The sequence below is a fragment of the Staurois parvus genome, unplaced genomic scaffold (assembly GCF_062004578.1).
Source record: "Staurois parvus isolate SC_StPar_1 unplaced genomic scaffold, SC_StPar_1.0 ptg000257l, whole genome shotgun sequence".
Lineage (NCBI taxonomy): Eukaryota > Metazoa > Chordata > Amphibia > Anura > Ranidae > Staurois > Staurois parvus.
In genome coordinates, this window is record NW_028318053.1 from 2,496,868 (window position 1) to 2,518,695 (window position 21,828).

General features: G+C 46.6%; 1 protein-coding gene across 8 annotated transcripts in view; it reads left to right on the plus strand.

Annotated features, from left to right (window-relative positions):
* MSANTD3 (Myb/SANT DNA binding domain containing 3) overlaps window positions 1-21,828 on the plus strand; it is a 517,687-nt gene that overhangs the window by 332,797 nt on the left and 163,062 nt on the right. The window contains exon 6 of one of the 8 annotated variants that reach the window (XR_016313266.1): window positions 6,517-6,985. The exons of 6 other annotated variants lie outside the window; for them this stretch is intronic. Coding sequence is in view for 1 of the 2 variants with exons in the window: in XM_089681047.1 (XP_089537173.1) it covers window positions 6,517-6,905 (389 nt within the window). In the remaining variant the exon portion in view is untranslated. Of the gene's footprint in view, window positions 1-6,516; window positions 7,599-21,828 lie in introns of those variants that run through there. One more of the 8 variants, XM_089681047.1, reaches the window with a different exon arrangement.

The following is a 21,828-nucleotide window of genomic DNA, read 5'->3' on the forward strand; positions in this document are numbered from 1 at the left end:
AGAGTGGAGGAGGTCGGCAATTAGGGGGTGGGGTAGGCTTCCCTGAAGAGGTGGGTTTTCAGGGTACACCTAAAGGAGAGGAGAGTAGGTGATAGCCTGATGGATTGGGGTAGGGAGTTCCAGAGGATGGGTGACGTCCTGGAGAAGTCCTGGAGGCGGGCATGGGAGGAGGAGACCAGGGGACTAGAGAGAAGGAGGTCTTGTGAGGAGCGGAGACTGCATTTTGGGTGGTATTTGGATATTAGGTCGGTGATGTAGTTCGGAGCAGTATGATGGACAGCTTTGTACGTCAGTATTAGGATTTTAAATTTTATCCGTTGGGCAATCGGAAGCCAGTGGAGGGATTGGCAGAGGGGGGTGGTGGATCGCCTGATCGCCTGAAGTGGGGATAGCCTGTGGGTAGGCCGGCCAGTGAGGAGGTGAGTTGCAGTAATCGAGTCGTGATATGATGAGGGAGTGGATGAGCTGCTTAGTGGTTTCTGGGGTTAGGTGCATGCGTATTTTGGCGATGTTGTGGAGGTGAAGTCTGCATGAGTTTGTTAGTGATTGGACTTGGGGCTGGAAGGATAGATTGGAGTCAAGAATGACACCAAGTACTCTGGCCTGCAGGACAGGCCTGATGGTGGCATTGTTGGACGTGATGGAGAAGTCAGTAGGGGGTGGTGTGCGGGCTGGGGGGAAGACTAGGAGCTCGGTTTTGGAGAGGTTCAGTTTAAGGAAGTGGAGCGACATCCAATTTGATATGTTGTTCAGTAGGCTTGTGATTCGGGCGGAGACTGAGGGGGTGAGGCGAGGGGTCAAGAGATAGATTTGCATGTCGTCGGCATAGAGGTGGTAGTTGAAGCCATGAGAGTGTATGAGTTGGCCAAGGGAGGATGTGTAGATGGAGAAGAGAAGGGGCCCTAGGACAGAGCCTTGAGGGACCCCAACAGAGAGGGGGAGTGATGGGGAGGAGGTAGCGTTATAGGTAACGCTGAATGAGCGTTGTGATAGGTAGGACGAGAGCCAGGGGAGAGCAGAGTCTCTGAGGCCAAGGGAGTGTAGTTTTTTGAGGAGGAGGGGGTGGTCGACTGTGTCAAAAGCCACGGAGAGGTCGAGGAGAAGGAGCACTGAATAGTGGGCGTTAGCTTTGGCGGTTAGCAGGTCGTTGGAGAGTTTGAGTAAGGCAGTTTCGGTGGAGTGAAGGGGATGGAAGCTGGACTGTAGGGGATCGAGGAGGTTGTTGTCGTTGAGGTGGGAGCTTAGGCGATTGTAGACTAAGCGCCCGAGGAGTCTGGATGTGAATGGCAGCAGGGAGATGGGTCTAAGGTTGTTCGGGTCAGAGGGGTCTAGGGAGGGCTTTTTAAGTATGGGAGTGATGTGCGCGTGCTTCAGAGGGGAGGGGAATGCGCCGGAAGAGAGATTAAAGATGTGGGTGAGGGAGCGTAGGATGGAGGAGGAGGGAGGTCATAGGAGTTGTGAGGGGACAGGGTCGAGGGGGCAGGTGGTGAGGCGGGCCTCAGAGAAGACCTTGGTGACCTACTCAATGGTAGTAGGGTCGGAGGAGTGGAGTGTTGAGGGGGTTTCAGTGTGAGGGGTGTTAGGTGAGGTGGAGGTCTGAAGAGTGGTGAGGCCAAGGGAGAGGGGTGATGAGGGGGTTGCTGTGTGAGAGGAGATGGGTGTGGAGGAAGTTTGAGCAGCGGCGATGTCCCTTCAGATTGTGTCAATCTTGTTTTTGAAGTGATTGGTAATTTCGAGGGCGGTGAGGGAGGTGCTGGGTGGAGGTGGGGGCGGAGAGAGTAGAGAGTTGAAGGTGGAGAAGAGCCGGCGAGGATTGGAGGAGAGGGTCTTGATGAGGGTCAGGAAGTAGGCTTGTTTGGCAGCTTGGAGGGAGGAGGTGTAGGTGTGGAAGGCAGATTTATAACGGGTGAACGCTAGTTGGGATCTGGTTTTGCGCCATAGTCGCTTCAGCGCACGACTGCGTCGTTTGAGAGTTTTGGTGTGGTCAGTCTGCCAGGGCTGGAGCGGTTGGGGTCTGATGTTTCGTGTGGTTAAAGGCGCTAGCGAGTCAAGAGCGGTTGATAGCGAGTTGTTATAGGCAGTCATGGCCAGGTCGGGGCAGGACAGGGGAAGGATGCTGTCGTAAAGTTGATCAGCTGCAGAGTGGAGGGGGCAGGGTTCAGGTTGCGGAGGTTTCAGCTGGTAGTAGTATGACATTTGGAGGAGTAGGCGTTTGAGGACTAGGAGACAGAGAAGGTAATAAGGTTGTGGTCAGAGAGAGGGAAGGGGGTGTTACTGAGGTTGAGCGCAGAGATGGGAGAAGACAAGGTCCAGGATGTTCCCGTCGGAGTGGGTGGTGGCTTGTATGCACTGTGCGAGTGCAAAAGAGGAGGTTAAGTGGAGGAGTTGGGATGTGGACGGGTTGGTGATGTTGACAGGGATGTTGAAATCTCCGAGGATGATGGTGGGTAGAAAGATGTCATTCACCAAGTGCTGAAAAGTAGCTGATGCGTTACAGAGACTAAAGGGCATTACAAGGTATTTAAAGCGCCCAAAGTGGGTCCGGAAGGCTGTTTTCCACTCGTCACTTTCCCTGATTCTAATTAAGTTGCAGGCTTCCCTCAGGTCCAGCTTGGAGAATACACGTGCATCTCGCAGTCTTTGGAATAGTTCTGGAATGAGTGGCAAGGGGTATCGGTTTTTAATGGTTATTTTAAGATCTTGGTAGTTCACACATGGTCGAAGTGTCTTGTCCTTTTTTTCCACAAAGAAAATACCAGCCCCAGCTGGTGAGGGCCTTGTCAATGTATTTACGCAGCTCCTCCAATTCTAGTTCAGAAAGAGGATAAATTCGTCCAAAGGGAATTTCAGCTCCTGGTAACAGCTCAATAGGGCAGTCGTATGGTCTATGAGGAGGGAGAGAGTCAGCGTTCTTTTTATTAAAGACATCAAGTTACTCATGGTAAACTGCGGGTACCAGTTTAGCGGTTTCAGAGTCTATATTGGCATTGAGGAGTGGTCCTCCTGGTTTAGGTGCTGTGGGGAGACAGAACTTCTTGCAGTAACTAGATTGGAAAGTCACTTCCCTGGTGGACCAGTCGATGCAGGGATTATGAGCCTTCAACCATGGCTGACCCAATATGATTGAAAACAAAGGAGAAGTGATAACATCCAGACATAAGAACTCACAATGCCCTGAGGTTGTAGAACATAGGATAGGTACAGTCTCTAGAGTGACAGGCCCAGATTTAATGTTTTAGCCATCTGCCAGATGGATTGAGAAACTACTCTTCTTGGCACAGAGAGGTAGCTCATGCTGGGCAGCAAACGAGGAGTCCACAAAACAGCTACAGGCCCCAGAATCCACAATAGCAGAAACAGAAAGAGTCTTTTCTGGTAGCTCAGCGGTTCTCAACCTGTGGGTCGCGACCCCTTTGGGGGTCGAACAACCCTTTCACAGGGGTCTCCTAAGACCATCGGAAAACACATATTTCCGATGGTCTTAGGAACCGAGACACCGCTCCTCTATCAGTCTCCAGGCGGGTCCGCCCACATGCAGATACGTCCACATTTCCCTGGACCGCGATGTGTGCGCGGGATGACATGCCGCCCCTGTCATCTGGCCACATCCCGGGATCACTCAACAGCTCCGCCTCCTCGCCAGTGATTGGCCGCCGGAACTGTAGCTCAGGAGAGGCACATAGGCGGCCAATCACCGGCGAGGAGGTGGAGCTTGGAGAGGAGGAGCCGAGCAGCAGCACAAAGAGCAAAGAAGATCGAGCGAGGGAGCAGCCGGAGAAGGAAGACAGCTGACAGGTAAGTGTCTGTAGCGTGCAGATGGTGCTGCTGCAGCCAGGTATGCTGGCTGTAGATGGGAGAGGGAGGAAGGGAGCAAGCCCAGGCTGGAGCAGGAGTCAGCAAGGTAAGTATCATTGGTGTCAGTGGGAGAAATAGTGCCCCATCATTGGTGTCATTAATACCAATGATGGGGCACTATCTCCTCCCCCCCCACTGACACCAACGATGGGGAACTATTCCTCCCCCCACTGACACCAACGATGGGGCACTGTTTCTCCCCCCACTGACACCAACGAGGGGGCACTACCCCCCCCACTGACACCAATGATGGGGCACAATTCCCCCCCACACTAGTATCAATGATGGGGCACTATTCCCCCCCCCCCACTGACACCAATGATGGGGCACTATTCCTCCCACACTGACACCAATGATGGGGCACTATTCCTCCCACTGACACCAACAATGTGGCACTATTCCTCCCACTGATACCAATGATGGGACACTATTCCTCCCACTGACATCAGTGATGTGGCACTACTCCTCTCACTGACACCAATGATGTGGCACTACTCCTCCCACTGCAAAAGTACAGTTATGAAGTAGCAACGAAAATAATTTTATGGTGGGGGGACACCACAACATGAGGAACTGTATTAAAGGGTCGCGGCATTAGGAAGGTTGAGAACCACTGTGGTAGCTGAAGGGAAACTGGCAGAATAGTATGAGCTTGACCAGAGTACAAAGCGGCCACTGTGCGAGTTCTAGATCTCCTAATGCTAGATCTCCTAATGCATCTTCTGGGGCAAGTTTGCAAAAAGTGCCCTGTATCCCCACAGTAGAGATAAAGGTAACAACGGCAGCGCCGTAATCGTTCTTGTTCAGACAGGGGAGGCCTCGGAGATTTGGGGCGAGGAGATTTATTGATGCCTGCAGTGTCCCTTGACATGGTTGAAATAGAGGCAGCGGGTGAACCCCAGGAATTAGCTGGGGCATGGCAGAGGTTCTTCCTTCTTTCAGACTGTCTTTCATGTAGACGACGATCGATCTGGATGCTGAGATAGATCAGATCGTCTAAAGAGGTAGGTGTTCCCACCCTGGCAAGTTCATCTTTAATAGGTTCAGACATACCATGACGAAATTGGAAGCGCAAGGCTGAGTTATTCCATTGAGTATCTGCACTCCATAGACGAAGGTCTGAAACATAGTCCTCCACTGATCTTTGGCCTTGTTGCAAGTTGCTCAGCATGGTCTCAGCAGTTTGGGGATGGAAGGGATCAGCATATAGCTGGGACATGGCCAGAAAAAAGGAGCTCACGGAAGTCAAAGCAGGGTCATGTTATTCTCGAAGATGATGTGCCCAGGCCTGAGGCTCCTCCAAGGAGCAGGGAGATGGGGAATTCCACCTTCACCTTTTCAGATGAGAAAGTTCGAGGCAGGAGAGAGAAGTACAACTTGCAGGAGTTCTGAAAGGTCCTGAATTTCTTAAGATCCCCAGAAAAACGTTCAGGTAGGGGGACCCTGGGCTCAGGAGGAGGAGGCAGTTCATTGAAGGTACAGAGCATTGTCTGTGTAGATGAATCTCTGAGAATCTGAGGCAGAAGAAGTGCTTGACATGAACTGCAGCTGGCCATATAATTGAGCAAAGTGCTTACGCAGCACCTGCACCGCATGGGAAAGTGCAGTGACTGTCTGGCAGAGTGTAGTGAGTAGAGAGGTCTCCCATTCAGACTCCATCACTGGCTCACTGGTAGTGTCACGTACCTGGTAGAAGTCTGAATTGACGAGGTCAGTCTCTCTTGTATCTCCAACCCAGACCCCACTGAAGGTGAAACAGATGGTGCTGAGGGACAGGAGGAACACGAGTGCCTGTGGATATTGATTGTACAGGAATTCCCTTACACTAACAGCATAACTATGCATGTGGGTGTTCTTCATTGTGAGGAAATCTCCTTTCTGATCCTTCCTAAGTCTTCAAGTCCCATCATTCTGGAACTTTCATAGTTGCAGAAACATAAACCCTATCTTGACTGGAACTCTGGCCAAGTATTGTCATGGGGGTCACAATGCCATATAATATGACTTGTCTCCCTAAAGTGTGTCCTCCTAGGTGTGTACCCATGGCTGAGGTCATCACCTCTCTGATACTCCCTCTGCATTATCAGGCCTTCCAAGATGTATTTTGTAAGAAAGCTGCTGACTGTTTGCCGCCTCATTGTCCCTATGATTGTGCTATTGACCTCCAACCTGGGTCTTCTCCACCACGAGGTAAAGTTTACCCTCTCTCTATTCCTGAGACTCAAGCCATGTCAGAATATGTCCAGGAGAATCTGCAGAATGGATTTATCCGTAAGTCCAATTCTCCTGCTGGGGCTGGCTTCTTTGTGGAGAAAAAAGATGGTACGCTACGACCCTGCATTGATTATAGAGGTCTCAATGCTATCACCGCTAAGAATCGGTACCCTTTACCTCTGATTTCTGAACTCTTTGACAGACTCCGAGATGCTCGAATTTTCACTAAGCTAGATCTCCGTGGAGCATACAATCTGGTTAGGATCCGTGAGGGTGATGAGTGGAAAACAGCTTTCAATACCAGACAAGGGCGTTACGAATATTTTGTAATGCCCTTCGGCTTGTGTAATGCCCCAGCCGTCTTTCAGAACTTTAATTACATTTTTTCTGATCTTCTATATGTTTGTGTCATTGTCTATCTGGATGACATACTGATTTTTTCTCCAGATTTAGAAACTCATCGTCAGCACGTGTGTACTGTTCTCCTACGTCTTCGGGACCACCGCCTGTATGCAAAGTTGGAGAAGTGTCTCTTCGAACAAACCCAGGTTCCTTTTCTAGGCTACATAGTCATGGATAAAGGTCTGCTTATGGATCCTGCCAAACTCCAAGCCATCTCCAACTGGCCTCAGCCCTCTGGGTTGAAAGCCACACAGCGCTTCTTGGGATTCACCAACTTCTATCGCCAGTTCATTCCTGACTATTCTTCGCTGATGGCCCCAATCACTTCTTTGATTCGAAAGGGTTCCAACTCCAGAATCTGGCCTTCTGAGGCAGTCGACGCATTCCACAGACTACAATCCACCTTTCTCTCTGCATTGATTCTCATACGTTAGGACATTTTTCAGCCTTTTTTTCTTGGAGGTAGATGCTTCATCTTTGGGAGTGGGGGCCGTCCTGCTCCAAATGCATGATGGTAAGCTCCGTCCTTGTGCCTTCTTCTCTAACAAATTTTCGGATGCTGAAAAGAATTACACTATCGGTGATCGGGAATTGCTGGCGATAAAGCTGGCACAGCAGGAATGGCAACATCTGCTGGAGGGATCCCCACATCGCATTCTGATTTATATTGATCATAAGAACTTCCAGTATCTCCAGACCGCCCGGTGTTTGAACCCCAGACAAGCACGATGGGCCATCTTCTTTGCCAGATTTAATTTCAACATTACCTTCCGGACCATTTCCAAAAATGCCCATGCAGATGCCTTGTCCAAATCTTTTGACAGTGCTGACTCTGAGGCCCTGATTTACTAAGAATTGAGTATACCAGCAGACGCTGAACATTCAGGCAAATTCAATCAATCAAGACCTGTCAGTCTTCAGAAAGGCGTCTAGCAAACTCATTGAAAAGAGTCTACTTGTAGACTCTTTTACTGTTAGTAAATCCGGAATCACGTCTAGCACATTTCTAGATGCAATGCCGTATATATTCGCTAGGTGGCGCAAAACCGCAGGCTTTGTCCCGTTGGCGTTTTTCTGTTTGCATATGAGAATACTTACAATTTAAAATAAAAAGTACACCTATATTATTATTTTTTTTTTTGGGCTGCTGTTTCTCCAAAATGATCAGACAACTAATGCATTTCCTAATGAATGTCATACATTCTATTTTCAAATGTCAAACATTTTCACACTTATATCGCAAATAATTGGGAATGTCTAGTTCTAATTTCCCAATACAATTATATATCTTCATTCTCTTTAATCATGTAACTATTCTATGTTAAAGTAATAGTGCAGCGCTATAAATGCATGTTACCAATCATAAACGCATGAAAAATCAAAAAAGTGCAAATAAGTGCAATAATGATGTAAACTGGTAAATGGTGCTAAAAATAGTTCATATAATCATTCCTGAAGAATGGAATGTCCTTTGTGTGAGAGTACCAACTCAGAGAGTGCCTATGAATGGCACGTGTGGTTTATCCATGATGAACAGTAGTGCATGAACTCGTGAAAGGTAATCCACCCTTGGGACGGGTGTACACTTACCAGAGCAAAAGTATTAATGCGCATGGGTTATACACATCACACATCTGGGGGTGCAGCGGTATGCTGGCAGCTATGGGTTAGTCATCCAGCTCCATCCATCCATCAGGGTGGGTGCCAAAATGGTCCTGGGGAGGAATTAGCTCAGCCACAGAAGCCAGAAAGGTGCTTAATAGTGTAGTACTTTATTATAATGGTCACGAGTAACAACTTAAACTATCCACGTGGAGTAATAAAAATAATAGCAAAGTGAGTACCAAGATGGCGGATGCTTCTCAATGGCGGTGACGTAGCATCAGCAATAGGGCTCCACCCAATGCATTTCGTGTACCAACACGTCCTCGGGGGCACACCAATAGGATGTGTTGGTACACGAAACGCATTGGGTGGAGCCCTATTGCTGACGCCACACCACCGCCATTGAGGAGCGGCCACCATCTTGGTACTCACTTTGCTATTATTTTTATTACTCCACGTGGATATTTTAAATTGTTACTCGTGACCATTATGAATAAAGTACTACACTATTAAGCACCTTTCTGGCTTCTGTGGCTGAGCTAATTCCTCCCCAGGACCATTTTGGCACCCACCCTGATGGATGGATGGATGGATGGAGCTGGATGACTATCCCATAGCTGCCAGCATACCGCTGCACCCCCAGATCTGTGATGTATATAACCTATGCACATTAATACTTTTGTTCTGGCAAGTGTACATTTGTCCCAAGGGTGGATTACCTTTCACGAGTTCATGCACTACTGTCAGTCCTGGATAAACCACACGTGCCATTCATAGGCACTCTCTGAGTTGGTACTCTCACACAAAGGACATTCCATTATTCAGGAATGATTATATGAACTTTTTTTAGCACCATTTACCAGTTTACATCATCATTGCACTTATTTGCACTTTGTTGACTTTACATGCGTTTATGATTGATAACATGCATTTATGGCGCTGCACTATTACTTTAACATATTACTTTAACATTATATTATTCAGGAATGATTATATGAACTTTTTTCTAGCACCATTAACCAGTTTACATCATTATTGCACTTATTTGCACTTTTTTGATTTTACATGCGTTTATGATTGATAACATGCATTTATAGCGCTGCACTATTACTTTAACATATTTCTATTCTGGGACTGTTGCCAATACCCTGAGTTCTAGCTGTTACCTTCATATCTATACCTAGATTTATATTTATCTTGTGTAATACCATTTTAGTATTCTATATAATTTTACCAGCGCTCGCTTTATCATTATTTTTAAACAATGTAACTATTCTACATTGCAGCTCAAACTCTGTCTCCTACAGTGGCTTAGTGGTTAGAACTCAGAACTTACAGCACTTTGGTCATGGGTTCTAATCCCAGCCATGGCTGCACCTTTCTGCATCCCAGTTTGCATGCTTTCTCTGTACGGGTGTGTTTCTGCCAACACTCCAAAGACATGCTGTTAGGTTAATTGGGCCTAGTATATGTCTGAGTTTCTGGTCTTAGATTGTAAGCTCCTTGACATTTGTGAATGCCCAAAATATGGAGATCAATTTACAGGGTTCTGTCAGTGCCAGGAATATTGATCAATCAATTAAGATTTTGGCTACTGACTAGAAAGTGGAAAGGGAGTGAATATTACCTGCGTCCTGTTCTTCTGACAAGTTTGAAACTTTCTATTTTCCTTATGTTTATATTTCATTACAACTTTGTTTATCTTCTCTAAGGCTACACACTAGCTTTGTTAGCAGGCGTCAGACAGGCATTTGGGAAGCGTTTTTTACGCTTCTCAAACGCCAATGAAAATTCTGCACATGGCAGCACACAGTGCTGTTCACACTGAAGCGTTAGCATTGCGTCACAGCAAAATTGTTGCCTCATGTTGAGCCAGGAGGAGTTGAAGTCTCCCATTCAAGTCTATGGTGCCGCTCCTCAAATGTCTGGCAGACATTTGCGGTGTGGCTGCCAGGCGTTTTCGGAGCGTTAATACCATTTAACTTCATTACAGGCACTTGTGGTGCAGTTTTAATGCTTGGCAAATGCTTATCACATGCCTCAAAACCACACATAGGGCGTTTGGGGAGCATTTGAGGAGCGTTAAAAACGCTTCCCAAACACCTGTCAAATGCTATAGGGCCGTTTGGCAAGAAATAGAAATAAAGTCAAGTGTGAACGAGCCTTCAAACCTCTTTCCTTATACAACTTGACCCGCTCCCCCACCCCCCCCTATCATCATCTGTTCCATCTGCAGATCTATGTATCACCGCCCCACGAGGGGCGGACTGACAACTCATGGGACCACTGGGCAATAGGGGATCATGGGGCCCTTGTGTCCTTGCCCACACTCAAATCACACCCAAAAAATCCTATGAAAGGTACCAGGGACATCGGCAGTGCCCTAGTTCCCCAATGGTCACTTCGCCCCTGCGCCCCACTTTTTTTATTTAACTATTTATTTACTGATCATGTTAATGTGTCTCATTTCCTATCACCTGCAGCTCAGATCTAGCATTATTATATGATTCCTGATTGTATCTCACCACTAGTCTGATTGAACTCACAATTCCTGGTCAGTCCCGTTCCCTGACCTATAATAACCTTTAGGGCCAGTTCACACTACATGTGTTTCAGTTGCTTTTTTTGCATCCAAAACGCACAGAAAGAAGGTTATATGGTTGTCAGTGTCATAGTTCACATCAGCGCTTGCAGTTCCAGTGCGTTACAGGTGCTGCCAAAAAAGTCAAACAGGCTGCATTGTTTATGCATAGAACTTACTGGAACATGGTAAAACGCCCTGGAACGCACTGAAACTCACATGTCCCTAATTAAATTTAAGAAAAAGAGGGAGAGAAAATTAACTGGAATGCATAAAAAACTGCACTGGAACACGTCAAAAACGCATCCAAAATGCACTAGAACACCAAAAACACATCCAAAATGCACTGGAACACACAAAAAAAGCAACCAAAATGCAGTGGAACACATCAAAAACACATCCAAAATGCTCTGGAACACTCTAATCATGCATCCAAAATTCACTGGAACACACCAAAAACGTATCCAAAATGCACTGAAACACACAAAAAACGTATCCAAAATGCAGTGGAACACATCAAAAACGCATCCAAAATGCACTGGAACACAAAAATGCATCCAAAATGCACTGGAACACATCAAACGCATCCAAAATGCACTGGAACACACAAAAAAGCAACCAAAATGCAGTGGAACACACTAAAACGCACATGTCCCTAATTAAATTTAAGAAAAAGAGAGGGGAAAAAATTAACTGGAATGCATAAAAAAATGCACTGGAACACGTCAAAAACACATCCAAAATGCACCGGAACACACCAAAAAAAGCATCCAAAATGCACTGGAACACACAAAAAATGCATCCAAAATGCACTGGAACATACCAAAAACGCATCCAAAATGCACTGGAACACACAAAAAACGCATCCAAAATGCACTGGAACACACAAACGCAACCAAAATGCAGTGGAACACATCAAAAACGCATCCAAAATGCTCTGGAACACACTAAACATGCATCAAAAAAGTGCATGCAAAAACGCATCTCGAACACATCTAGACTGTGTTTCTATAGTGTGAACTGGCCCTTAGGACTTGTTCACACCACTTGTGGTGCAGAAACGCATGCAAAAGCACGTTTTTGCCAGCAAAGCAAAGAAATGCAATGCCCTCTGCAGATGTGCGCAGGTACCATGATGAAAACTTAATTGCACCTCCACACGTCTAGTAAACACAGATGCATTCACAGCCACCTAAACGCATGGCACTACACTACTGTGCAGTTAGATGCAACACACTTTTAAAATAATATGCCTGCAGTATTTTTGCATGTTCCCACACATTAGGCAGCCCATTGAAATTAATGGGCTGAGGAAAAAAAAAGTAAAAAATGCTGCACATTCACACAGGTCCTCTGGCCTGTACAGCATGAATGAGTGGGTTGTTCATGTGGCTGGAGCCACCTGTTACACTATGGGGACACAGCAGCTGTATGAACACAGGTTTTAATCTGACAGGTGTGAAGAAGTGGCCCTGAATGCTCACTGTCTGTGTTCAGGGCTGTACACCTGTACCCATATGCTTGTCAAATTAGGACCACATTTCCATTGTGTAACATAGGTTGCCTGTAAACGGCGACAGCCACAAAAACAAGCCACCGATTCCCACTCTACAGGCCACAGCACCCATGTGAATGAGCCCCAAGACCTCAATTACACACACAGCTTTATTTATGAACTCAGTAGTTTTATCATTTAGATTTCACAGGAATTTGGTTGGGATTGTGTCCATTAATAATGTTTTTAGTGTATTTTTACCATAAATATAATTTGGATATTTTCTCTAGCGGTGGGGGGCTGTCAGGTATGCTGTACGGGGCCCCGTGATATCTAACCGTGGCCCTGGGTGTATGCTTGTGTCTGTGCCACCTGTATAGTTAGGAAGAACAATAACTTCTATGGAATACCTTGAACCTCTGCTATGCACCTCAATGTATCTAGGAATCGGACATGTTTTCAACTGAAAATACAACAATTATTAGTAATGTTTCCCCGGCAAATAAGGATCAGCTCCTTGGTGGAGAACAGCGATCTCGCCATGTCCAGATGTGGTCTACAATTCCACAAAAGAACAATTCACAAATCTAAAAAATAGACTTGCAAATTACCACTAAACTCTCCTGACTACACTCCCATCCACTAACACTCCCCACTTCCGGGTGTGTGCAAACATCCTTCCGCAAATGTCATGACGTATTTCGGTATGACAGCCGTCTTGGCGCTTATTTGTGCACCATAGCAATTTTCCTTGCGGCTCCATTGTGTATATGACATTCGCAAATATATGTTTGCAGCTCTATTGTGTATTTGGCATTGGTGAATATATGTTTACAGCTCTACTCTGTATATGGCATTGGTGAATATATGTTTGCAGCTCTATTGTGTATTTGGCATTGGTGAATATATGTTTGCAGCTCTACTGTGTATATGACATTGGCGAATATATGTTTGCAGCTCTACCTCGTGTATTGTATTGTTACTGTCTTGTCTCATGTTCTGTCCCCCTTGCTACTGTACAGCGCTGAGCAAACCCTTTGGCGCTATATAAATACTGTATAATAATAATAATAATACTGTGTATATGACATTGGTGAATTTATGTTTGCGGCTCTACTGTGTATATGACATTGGTGAATGTATGTTTGCGGCTCTACTGTGTATACAGTATGACATTGGTGAATGTATGTTTGCAGCTCGATTGTGTATATGACATTGGCGAATATATATTTGCCGGTAAAGGCCGAAACTCAACATAAATTGGGGGCCTAATTTATTACTGTTAAGAGGATTGTAGAAAAAGAATAGCTAGCTTCACATTGAAAACGACCTATTCATTGGTACATAACATGGTCTTGTGATGCAATAGGGGGCTTTTGGTTTGTTAGTTTGGACATACTTGCATATTATTATTATATTATTATTATTATACAGGATTTATATAGCGCCAATGGTTTGCTCAGCGCTTTACATTATAGTGGCATATGTGCACTCTAACAAGGAAGATTTGGGCATATTATATAGCTAGCAAAAATAAGTGTTAGGGGTGCTAGTACATTCAACTAGAACATGAAATTATCCCCCCAAAAAATACATAGTCCAAATGTTTATTGATCAAATACACATTCCACATTTATTTGAACAGCAACAAGTAGGTACATTCAATTTCTTGGTGAAAAAAAAGCAGGATTGATGTTGCTAAAATAAAACGGTCCTGCTCATAACAGCTTACAATCTAAAAGATTATACTTTTAATGAACTGTGCTTTCACAGGTTACAGCAGGAAACAAACAGTTAATATGAATCACGTAGTAGGCTTATCTATCCACAAAACAGGCTGCAGATTAAAATATCAATATAAAAATACATACGTGCCAAAATAAAACACCTCCCACCTCCCCAAATCCCCCACACATACATTTCTTATCAGGTTTGTCTGAAAACTGCATTTCAGTCTAAATAAAGCAAACTATAACCAAGTGCAGATTTGGAAGAGCAGAGCAATTAACATGTGTTAGGATTACAATGCAAAGATAATAAACACACAATAATTGTACAATAACACACAAACACACCTTAGAAGGAAAAAAATGCAAAACATTTTCAGCCCACGCCACCACACAGCATGAGTGTGGCCTGGGGCAATTTACCACAATATCTCTTCCTCCCCAAACCACCACAGGCAAGGACTTGCAGAAAATAAAGTGGCCTGTACAAGGCCAAAATCACCCACTACTGCAACTCTTTATATAACATATGCCACACCCACCACTGTCATTCATTTGGTCAGAGAAAGTGTTTGCACCTAATTAATTCTCTTCCCACCTGCATTAACCCTTGGTATACAGGCCCCACAATTCAGAGTCAGAAAGAAAGCCACAGTGAAGTGTACCTGTGCAGCATACAACAGAACGTCTTAACGTAAGCGATTTGCTGCAGCACAATTTCAAAAGTAGCTCTTGTCTAACAGGGATGTGAAAGGGAACCCCATTGGCAATATTTATTGGCACTATGAGCACAATTCACTCCAGATTATCGCATGAGTTAAGGCAGTCACATGACCACATCTCGCATGCAATACTGAAAATGTAAATTCACTTTTGCTAGTATGGGGGATTTCCCATAAATCGGAAAAACACTCAGGAAATCAAACATAAAAAGACCTTACACCCCGGTCACATCAAAGCCGATTTAGAAATTGAGTGACGTACAGTGAAGATGCCGATTTCCTTGTGATTTGAAAGACATCTGACACAGATATCTATGCAAATCGCCACAAAAGTAGTACATGTACTACTTTAGAAATCAGTGTCGGAAACGCACCCATGTGGCCGCTCTAATAGCAGACAATAGGGTGCCACTTGGCATATGATTTGCAAGTCGCATGTCATGCAAATCACATGCCAAGTCGCACTCAATGTGACTGCCATTAGAGCGTTCATATTGGTGTGGTTCAAACTTGGTTGGAGCCGCAACAATTTCTAGTTATGAATACACTACTTTTCATGTGATTTGCAGAGAGATCTGTGTCAGATGTCTTGCAAATCGCACATGATGTGACCGCAGTGTAAGTCTCACCACGTCAAAATCCGCTTTGATGTGACTGGGGTGGCCCCCAGTCACATCGGGTGCAATTTGGCATGCGATTTGCATGCTAGGCGACTTGCAAATCGTAGGCCAAGTCACACCCTATTGTCCACAATAGGCTGCATTCACATCCAATCTGATTTTGAAATTGTGCAACTTCACTGTAAGTTACCCAATTTCCAAATCGGATTAGATGTGACTGTGGTGTAAGTTCTGGACACATCGGGTGCAATTTGGCATGCAATTTGCAAGTCGCAGGGCATGCAAATCGCATGCCAAGTCGCACCCAGGGTGCACGATTTTAGGTGCGATTTGGGAATTGAAATTGTACCTGATATCGGATCTAATGAATGTGGATGTGAGTGTCTTAACGTAAGCGATTTGCTGCAGCACAATTTCAAAAGTAGTTCTTGTCTAATTTTTTCAGCATTTTGTAGCGATTTCACATATAGACTACAATAGAAATCACAATGCAAAACACAACTGAAAACGCAATAACTCATTGGTAAATCTACAGAAAATACGGTGAAATTGCCAACAAAAAGCACAATTTTAAATCGCATCTAGTGTGAACCAAGCAGGCAATTCAACAAAAGAAATAAATCTTTGAAGGCATGCGGTATCTGCATGCTGGGATAAGGGTCAGTTATGGATTGGGGGGGAGACTCCTAGCCATTATTTTATTTTATTTTATTTTTTAAATCCTTTTCTATCTCTCAGTGCCTTGGTTTGACAAACCTTCCCAAAAGGAGATGGAGTGCAAACCAGCATTATCAAATCAATCATTAGTCCAGGCCCTTATCTCATCCCATCGTTTGACATTCACATAAGGTGCAGCTTTAAAGGTGTTTGAACAGACAAGGCCTCATTCTAATTCACATTCTAGGGATCATTTAGACAGAAAGCAAAGATGCTGCCACCAGCACATGTATGTTAGGGTAGTCACCGAGGGAAATCATGCAAATTCATTGCCGTGGTTGGGATTCAAACCGACAACCCTAGCGCTGTGAGGCAGCAGTGCTAACCACTGATCCACGGAGCTGTTGAACACTAGTCCTACCTGTATTTCTGTGGTGTGACTCAAACCCTAAATCCCTGAGCAAGGTCAGTGTAACTAGCCAGATATCTCAAATGTGACACAAATGTTGTGCTATGTTGCCAATTCAGATGTATGTTGGTTCTATGTATCCCAATACAAAGGATTGCAATACTAATACAGGCGTACCTCAGTTTACCAACGCCTCGGTTAACGTAATTTTCGGTTTACAAATGAAAATCCATTGAAAATAATGCCTTGGTTTACACAATTGTTAATCATTTTTTTCGCAATACAAAGTGTATGTCGGTGCTGGTTTTTAAATGCAAATGTCAGCCTTTTTTTCTTCGCTATAGTTCACAAGCTTAGATGTCACTTTCCCGAAGTTACAGAAAACTTTGTATCTTTTAATAAACTAAAAGTAAACATTGTTTCCTTTAGGGATTTAAATTCAAAGAAAACTTTCTCTTTTAGCTGGGGGAAGTGACAGCTGAATTTCTGAGCTATAGTGAAGAAAAAAAAAAGGGAGAATTGCATTTAAAAATCAGCACCATAATAAATAAAAAAACGGCGTGGGGTCCCCCCCTCCCCCCAAAATCCATACCAGACCCTTATCCGAGCATGCAGCCCCACAGGTAAGGAAAGGGGGGGACGAGCGAGCCCCCCCCTGAACCATACCAGGCCACATGCCCTCAACATGGGGGGGTGCTTTGGGGCAGGGGGGCTCCCCCCCAAAGCACCTTGTCTCCATGTTGATGGGGACAAGGGCCTCTTCCCCACAACCCTGGCTGGTGGTTGTGGGGGTCTGCGGCAGGGGGCTTATCAGAATCTGGAAGCCCCCTTTAACAAGGGGGCCCCCAGATCCAGGCCCCCCCCCATGTGAATGAGTATGGGGTACATGGTACCGCTACTAATTCACAAAAAAACCCAAAGTGTAGTTGTCACGTGTGCCACCTGCTCACTCCATTCCCCCCCCTCGCTGCACACAGCCTTGAAGCAGGCTGTGTGGGAGGAGGGGACCACTGCGGCAAGGGTCACAGCTCCCCTTTTAAAAGGCCAGCACGAGACCAGGCTCGCTCGCTCTCTCTCTCCCTTCCTCCTGCGCTGTTCAGCCACTCTCCCTCGGCCCGCCGCCACTGCTGTCGTGGGAGGTCCAGGTGGGGACCGGGTCTCCGCAGCCATCCCCCCTTGAGCGCTCTGCATGAGCCCCCCTCCTCAAAGGTCAGACCCCACAGCCATGACTCCCGCTGCTGTTCCTGGCAAGCTGGCCACTGCGAGGGCCCCTGCCTGTGGATCGCTGGGCCCCTGGAGAAGCTGGCTGCTGTGAAGGCCCCTGTCTGCTTATCGCTGGGCCCCTGGAGAAGCTGGCCGCTGTGAGGGCCCCTGCCTGCTGATCGCTGGACCCCTGGAGAAGCTGGCCGCGGTGAGGGCCCCTGCCTGCTAATCGCTGCTGTCTCCTGAAATGCTGGCCGCTGTCCGTTGCTGAGGGTCCCTGGGAATCTGCCCTGTCTGCTGATTGCTGGGTCCCTGGAAGCAAAGTGTTCTCGCAAAGGGATGTTATAGGAAGAGCGCAAAGTTTCAAAGGTAAGTATTCGAGTAGGAGATTATAACGAATGTACATCATAAAAACCATTGTGTTTGCCACCAAACAAATTGCCTAGGATTGTCCCGGCCTGGAGGGAATAACAGGTTATGTAACAGAGGTAACAACGGTAGATGGGCAGAAATAAGGCCAGTGGAGTATTTAATGGAATCCCACAGGCGAAGCGAGAGCGTCAGCGTCGGGCTAAGGGTTGATGGACAATGAGAAAAAGGAAGCCACGGTAAGAAGGAGAGTGGTATCGGATGGGAGTCTAACACATCCACAGTAGCCCACAAGGGGAAATGGTGAGATGCATGAATATGAGCTAGGGGGGCAATATTAGCAGCCAGGTAATAAGACTGGAGATTTGGGACAGATAGTCCCCCCTCACTCCTTCGAGAAAATAAAATATGTTTACTAATTCTGGGTCGAGAAGAACTCCAAATAAAAGGACAAAAGTTTTCACTGATGGATACGCAATATATGCGAAGGAACAGGAACTGGTAAAACGCAAAATAAATACAATAATTTAGGGAGATAGGTCATACGGATCACATTGATTCTACCGAACCATGAAAGCGGGTAATGAGACCAGGACAACATCTCGGTTAGCTCTTGGAAGACAGTGGGGAAATTAGCCCGGTATAGTCCGTCATATGTCTACCCACCATCATCCTTGGGGATTTCAACATCCCTGTCAACCTCGACAACCCGGCCACATCCCATCTCCTCCACTTAACCTCCTCCTTTGCACTTGCACAGTGCATACAATCCACCACCCACTCCGACGGTAATATCCTTGATCTCGTCTTCTCCAACCGCTGCGCTCCCCACAACCTCACTAACACCCCCTTCCCTCTCTCTGACCACAACCTGATTACCTTCTCTATCTCCTTGTCCTCCAACGCCTACCCCTCCAAATGTCACACTACTACCAGCCGTAACCTCCGCAACCTTAACCCTGCCTCCCTCCACTCTGCAGCTGATCAACTCCACGACAGCATCCTCCCCCTGTCCTGCCCCGACTTGGCTATCACTGCCTACAACAACGCGCTGTCAACAGCCCTTGACTCACTAGCGCCTTTAACCACATGCAACATCAGACCCCGACCGCTCCAGCCCTGGCAGACTGATCACACAAAAACCCTCAAACAACACAGTCGTGTCCTGGAGCGACTATGGCGCAAAACCAAATCCCAACAAGCCTTCACCTGCTACAAATCTGCCTTCCACACCTACACCTCCTCCCTCCATGCAGCCAAACAAGCCTACTTCCTGACCCTCATCAAGGCCCTCTCCTCCAATCCTCGCTGACTCTTCTCCACCTTCAACTCTCTACTCTCTCCACCCCCACCTCCACACAGCACCTCACTCACTGCCCTTGAGATTGCCAATCACTTCAAAAACAAGATTGACACAATTCGCAAGGACACTCACACACCCTCTCAACCTGTCCCCTCTCACACAGCTACCCCCTCATCCCCCCTCTCCCTCGACATAACCCGCAGGGACTTCGTCGCTGCTCAAACTCCCTCCAACCCCGTTCCCCCTCACTCAGCTACCCCCTCATCACCCCTCTCCCACGGCCCCACCACTGCTCTGACCTCCACTTCCACCCCACCCTTCATTCCTCATACTGAAGCCCCCCCAACACGTCACACCTTTGAACTTACTACCATCGAGGAAGTCTCCAAGATCCTCTCTGATGCCCGCCTCACCACCTGCCCCCTCGACCCTATCTCCTCACAACTCCTACGACCTCCCTCCCCCTCCATCCTGCGCTCCCTCACCCACATCTTTAATCTCTCCCACTCCTCCGGCACTTTCCCCTGCCCTCTGAAACATGCACACATCACCCCCATACTTAAAAAGCCCTCCCTGGACCCCAATGACCCAAACAACCTCAGATTCATCTCCCTGCTCCCATTTACATCCAAACTCCTTGAGTGCCTACTCTACACCTGCCTATGCTCTCACCTCAACGACAGCAACCTCCTCGACCCCCTACAGTCCGGCCTCTGTCCCCTACACTCCACCGAAACTGCCTTACTCAAACTCTCCAACGACCTGCTAACCGCCAAACCTAATGGCCACCATTCAGTGCTCCTACTCCTTGACCTCTCTGCGGCCTTCGACACAGTCGACCACCCCCTCCTCCTCAAAAATCTACACTCCCTCTGCCTCAGAGATTCTGCTCTCTCCTGGCTCTCATCCTACCTGTCACAACACTCTTTCAGCGTTACCTATAATGCTACCACCTCCCCCTCACTCCCCCTCTCTGTTGGGGTCCCTCAAGGCTCCGTCCTCGGGCCCCTTCTCTTCTCCATCTACACCTCCTCCCTTGGCCAACTCATACACTCTCACGGCTTCAACTACCACCTATATGCCGACGACACACAAATCTATCTCTCAACCCCCCACCTCACCACCTCAGTCTCTGCCCAAATCACACACCTACTGAGCGACATATCTGACTGGATGTCACTCCACTTCCTTAAACTGAACCTCTCCAAGACCGAGTTTCTTGTCTTTCCCCCAGCCCAGACACCACCCTACATTGACTTCTCCATCATGTCCAACAACACCACCATCAAACCCGCCCTTCAAGCCAGAGTACTTGGTGTCATTCTGGACTCCAACCTATCCTTCCAGCCCCAAGTCCAATTTTTAACAAGCTCGTGCAGACTCCACCTCTGCAACATCGCCAAAATATGCATGTTCCTAACCCCAGAAACCACTAAACAGCTCATCCACTCCCTCATCATGTCACGACTCGATTACTGCAACTCTCTCCTTACTGGCCTGCCTCGCCGCTGGCTATCCCCGCTTCAGTCGATCCTGAATACGGCAGCCAGACTCATTCACCTTTCCAACCGCTCCATCTCCGCCACCCCCTCTGCCAATCCCTCCACTGGCTTCCGATTGCGCAACGGATCAAATTCAAAATCCTAACACTGATGTACAAAGCCGTCCACCACACTGCCCCGAACTACATCACTGACCTAATATCCAAGTACCACCCAACACGCACACTTCGCTCCTCACAAGACCTCCTTCTCTCTAGTTCCCTGGTCTCCTCCTCCCATGCCCACCTCCAGGACTTCTCCAGGGTGTCATCCATCCTCTGGAACTCCCTGCCCCAACCCATCAGATTATCACCTACTCTCCTCTCCCTTAGGCGCACCCTGAAAACCCATCTCTTCAGCGAAGCCTACCCCACCCCCTGCTATCTTGCCGACCTCCTGCACTCTTCCTACCACTCCATCCCCCACAGCGATCTCCCCCTGTGTCACCATCCCCTCCCTCCTAGATTGTAAGCTCGAAAGAGCAGGGCCCTCAATCCCCTCATGTTTTGCATTGTATTGTTATTGTTCTGTCACATGTTCTGTCCCCCTTTGTAATGTACAGCGCTGAGTGACCTATCGGCGCTTTATAAATACTGTATAATAATATGTGAGCTTATTTCCTAGATATGGTAGGGCCAAAGGCCATTGAAAAGGGAAGGAATGTTGTGGGTGAAAATTTTAAACACTACAGATGATGTGAGCACGTTGGGAATCACAATTTTTGTAGCAAGTTTTTTTGAAAGACTTTTATTTGGGACTTATGTGGACTTTCTTTTTTATAAAATGTGTTTGTTTGGCCTTTCATTTCTATTTCTAGTTTGATGGGGGTTTTTTCATCTTTTGAGCAGCAGCATTCTTTGATTGTGTTTTATTTCTTTGGCGCAGGTTTTTTCACATTTCTTTGTTGTTGTTTATACATTTACATCTGTTCGTTTCTGACCGTGTGGCAGCCTGCAGAGAAAATGCATGCCAAAATGGCATGATAACAGCTATTGAAAATTGGAGTGTCATTAACAATTAGGGTACATTCACATTGGTGTATTTCAGAATACATGGCAAGCAGCACAGAAAATGCTCTACAAATATGCATCGTGCTTGAGTTACCATGCATTCACATTTGCATGT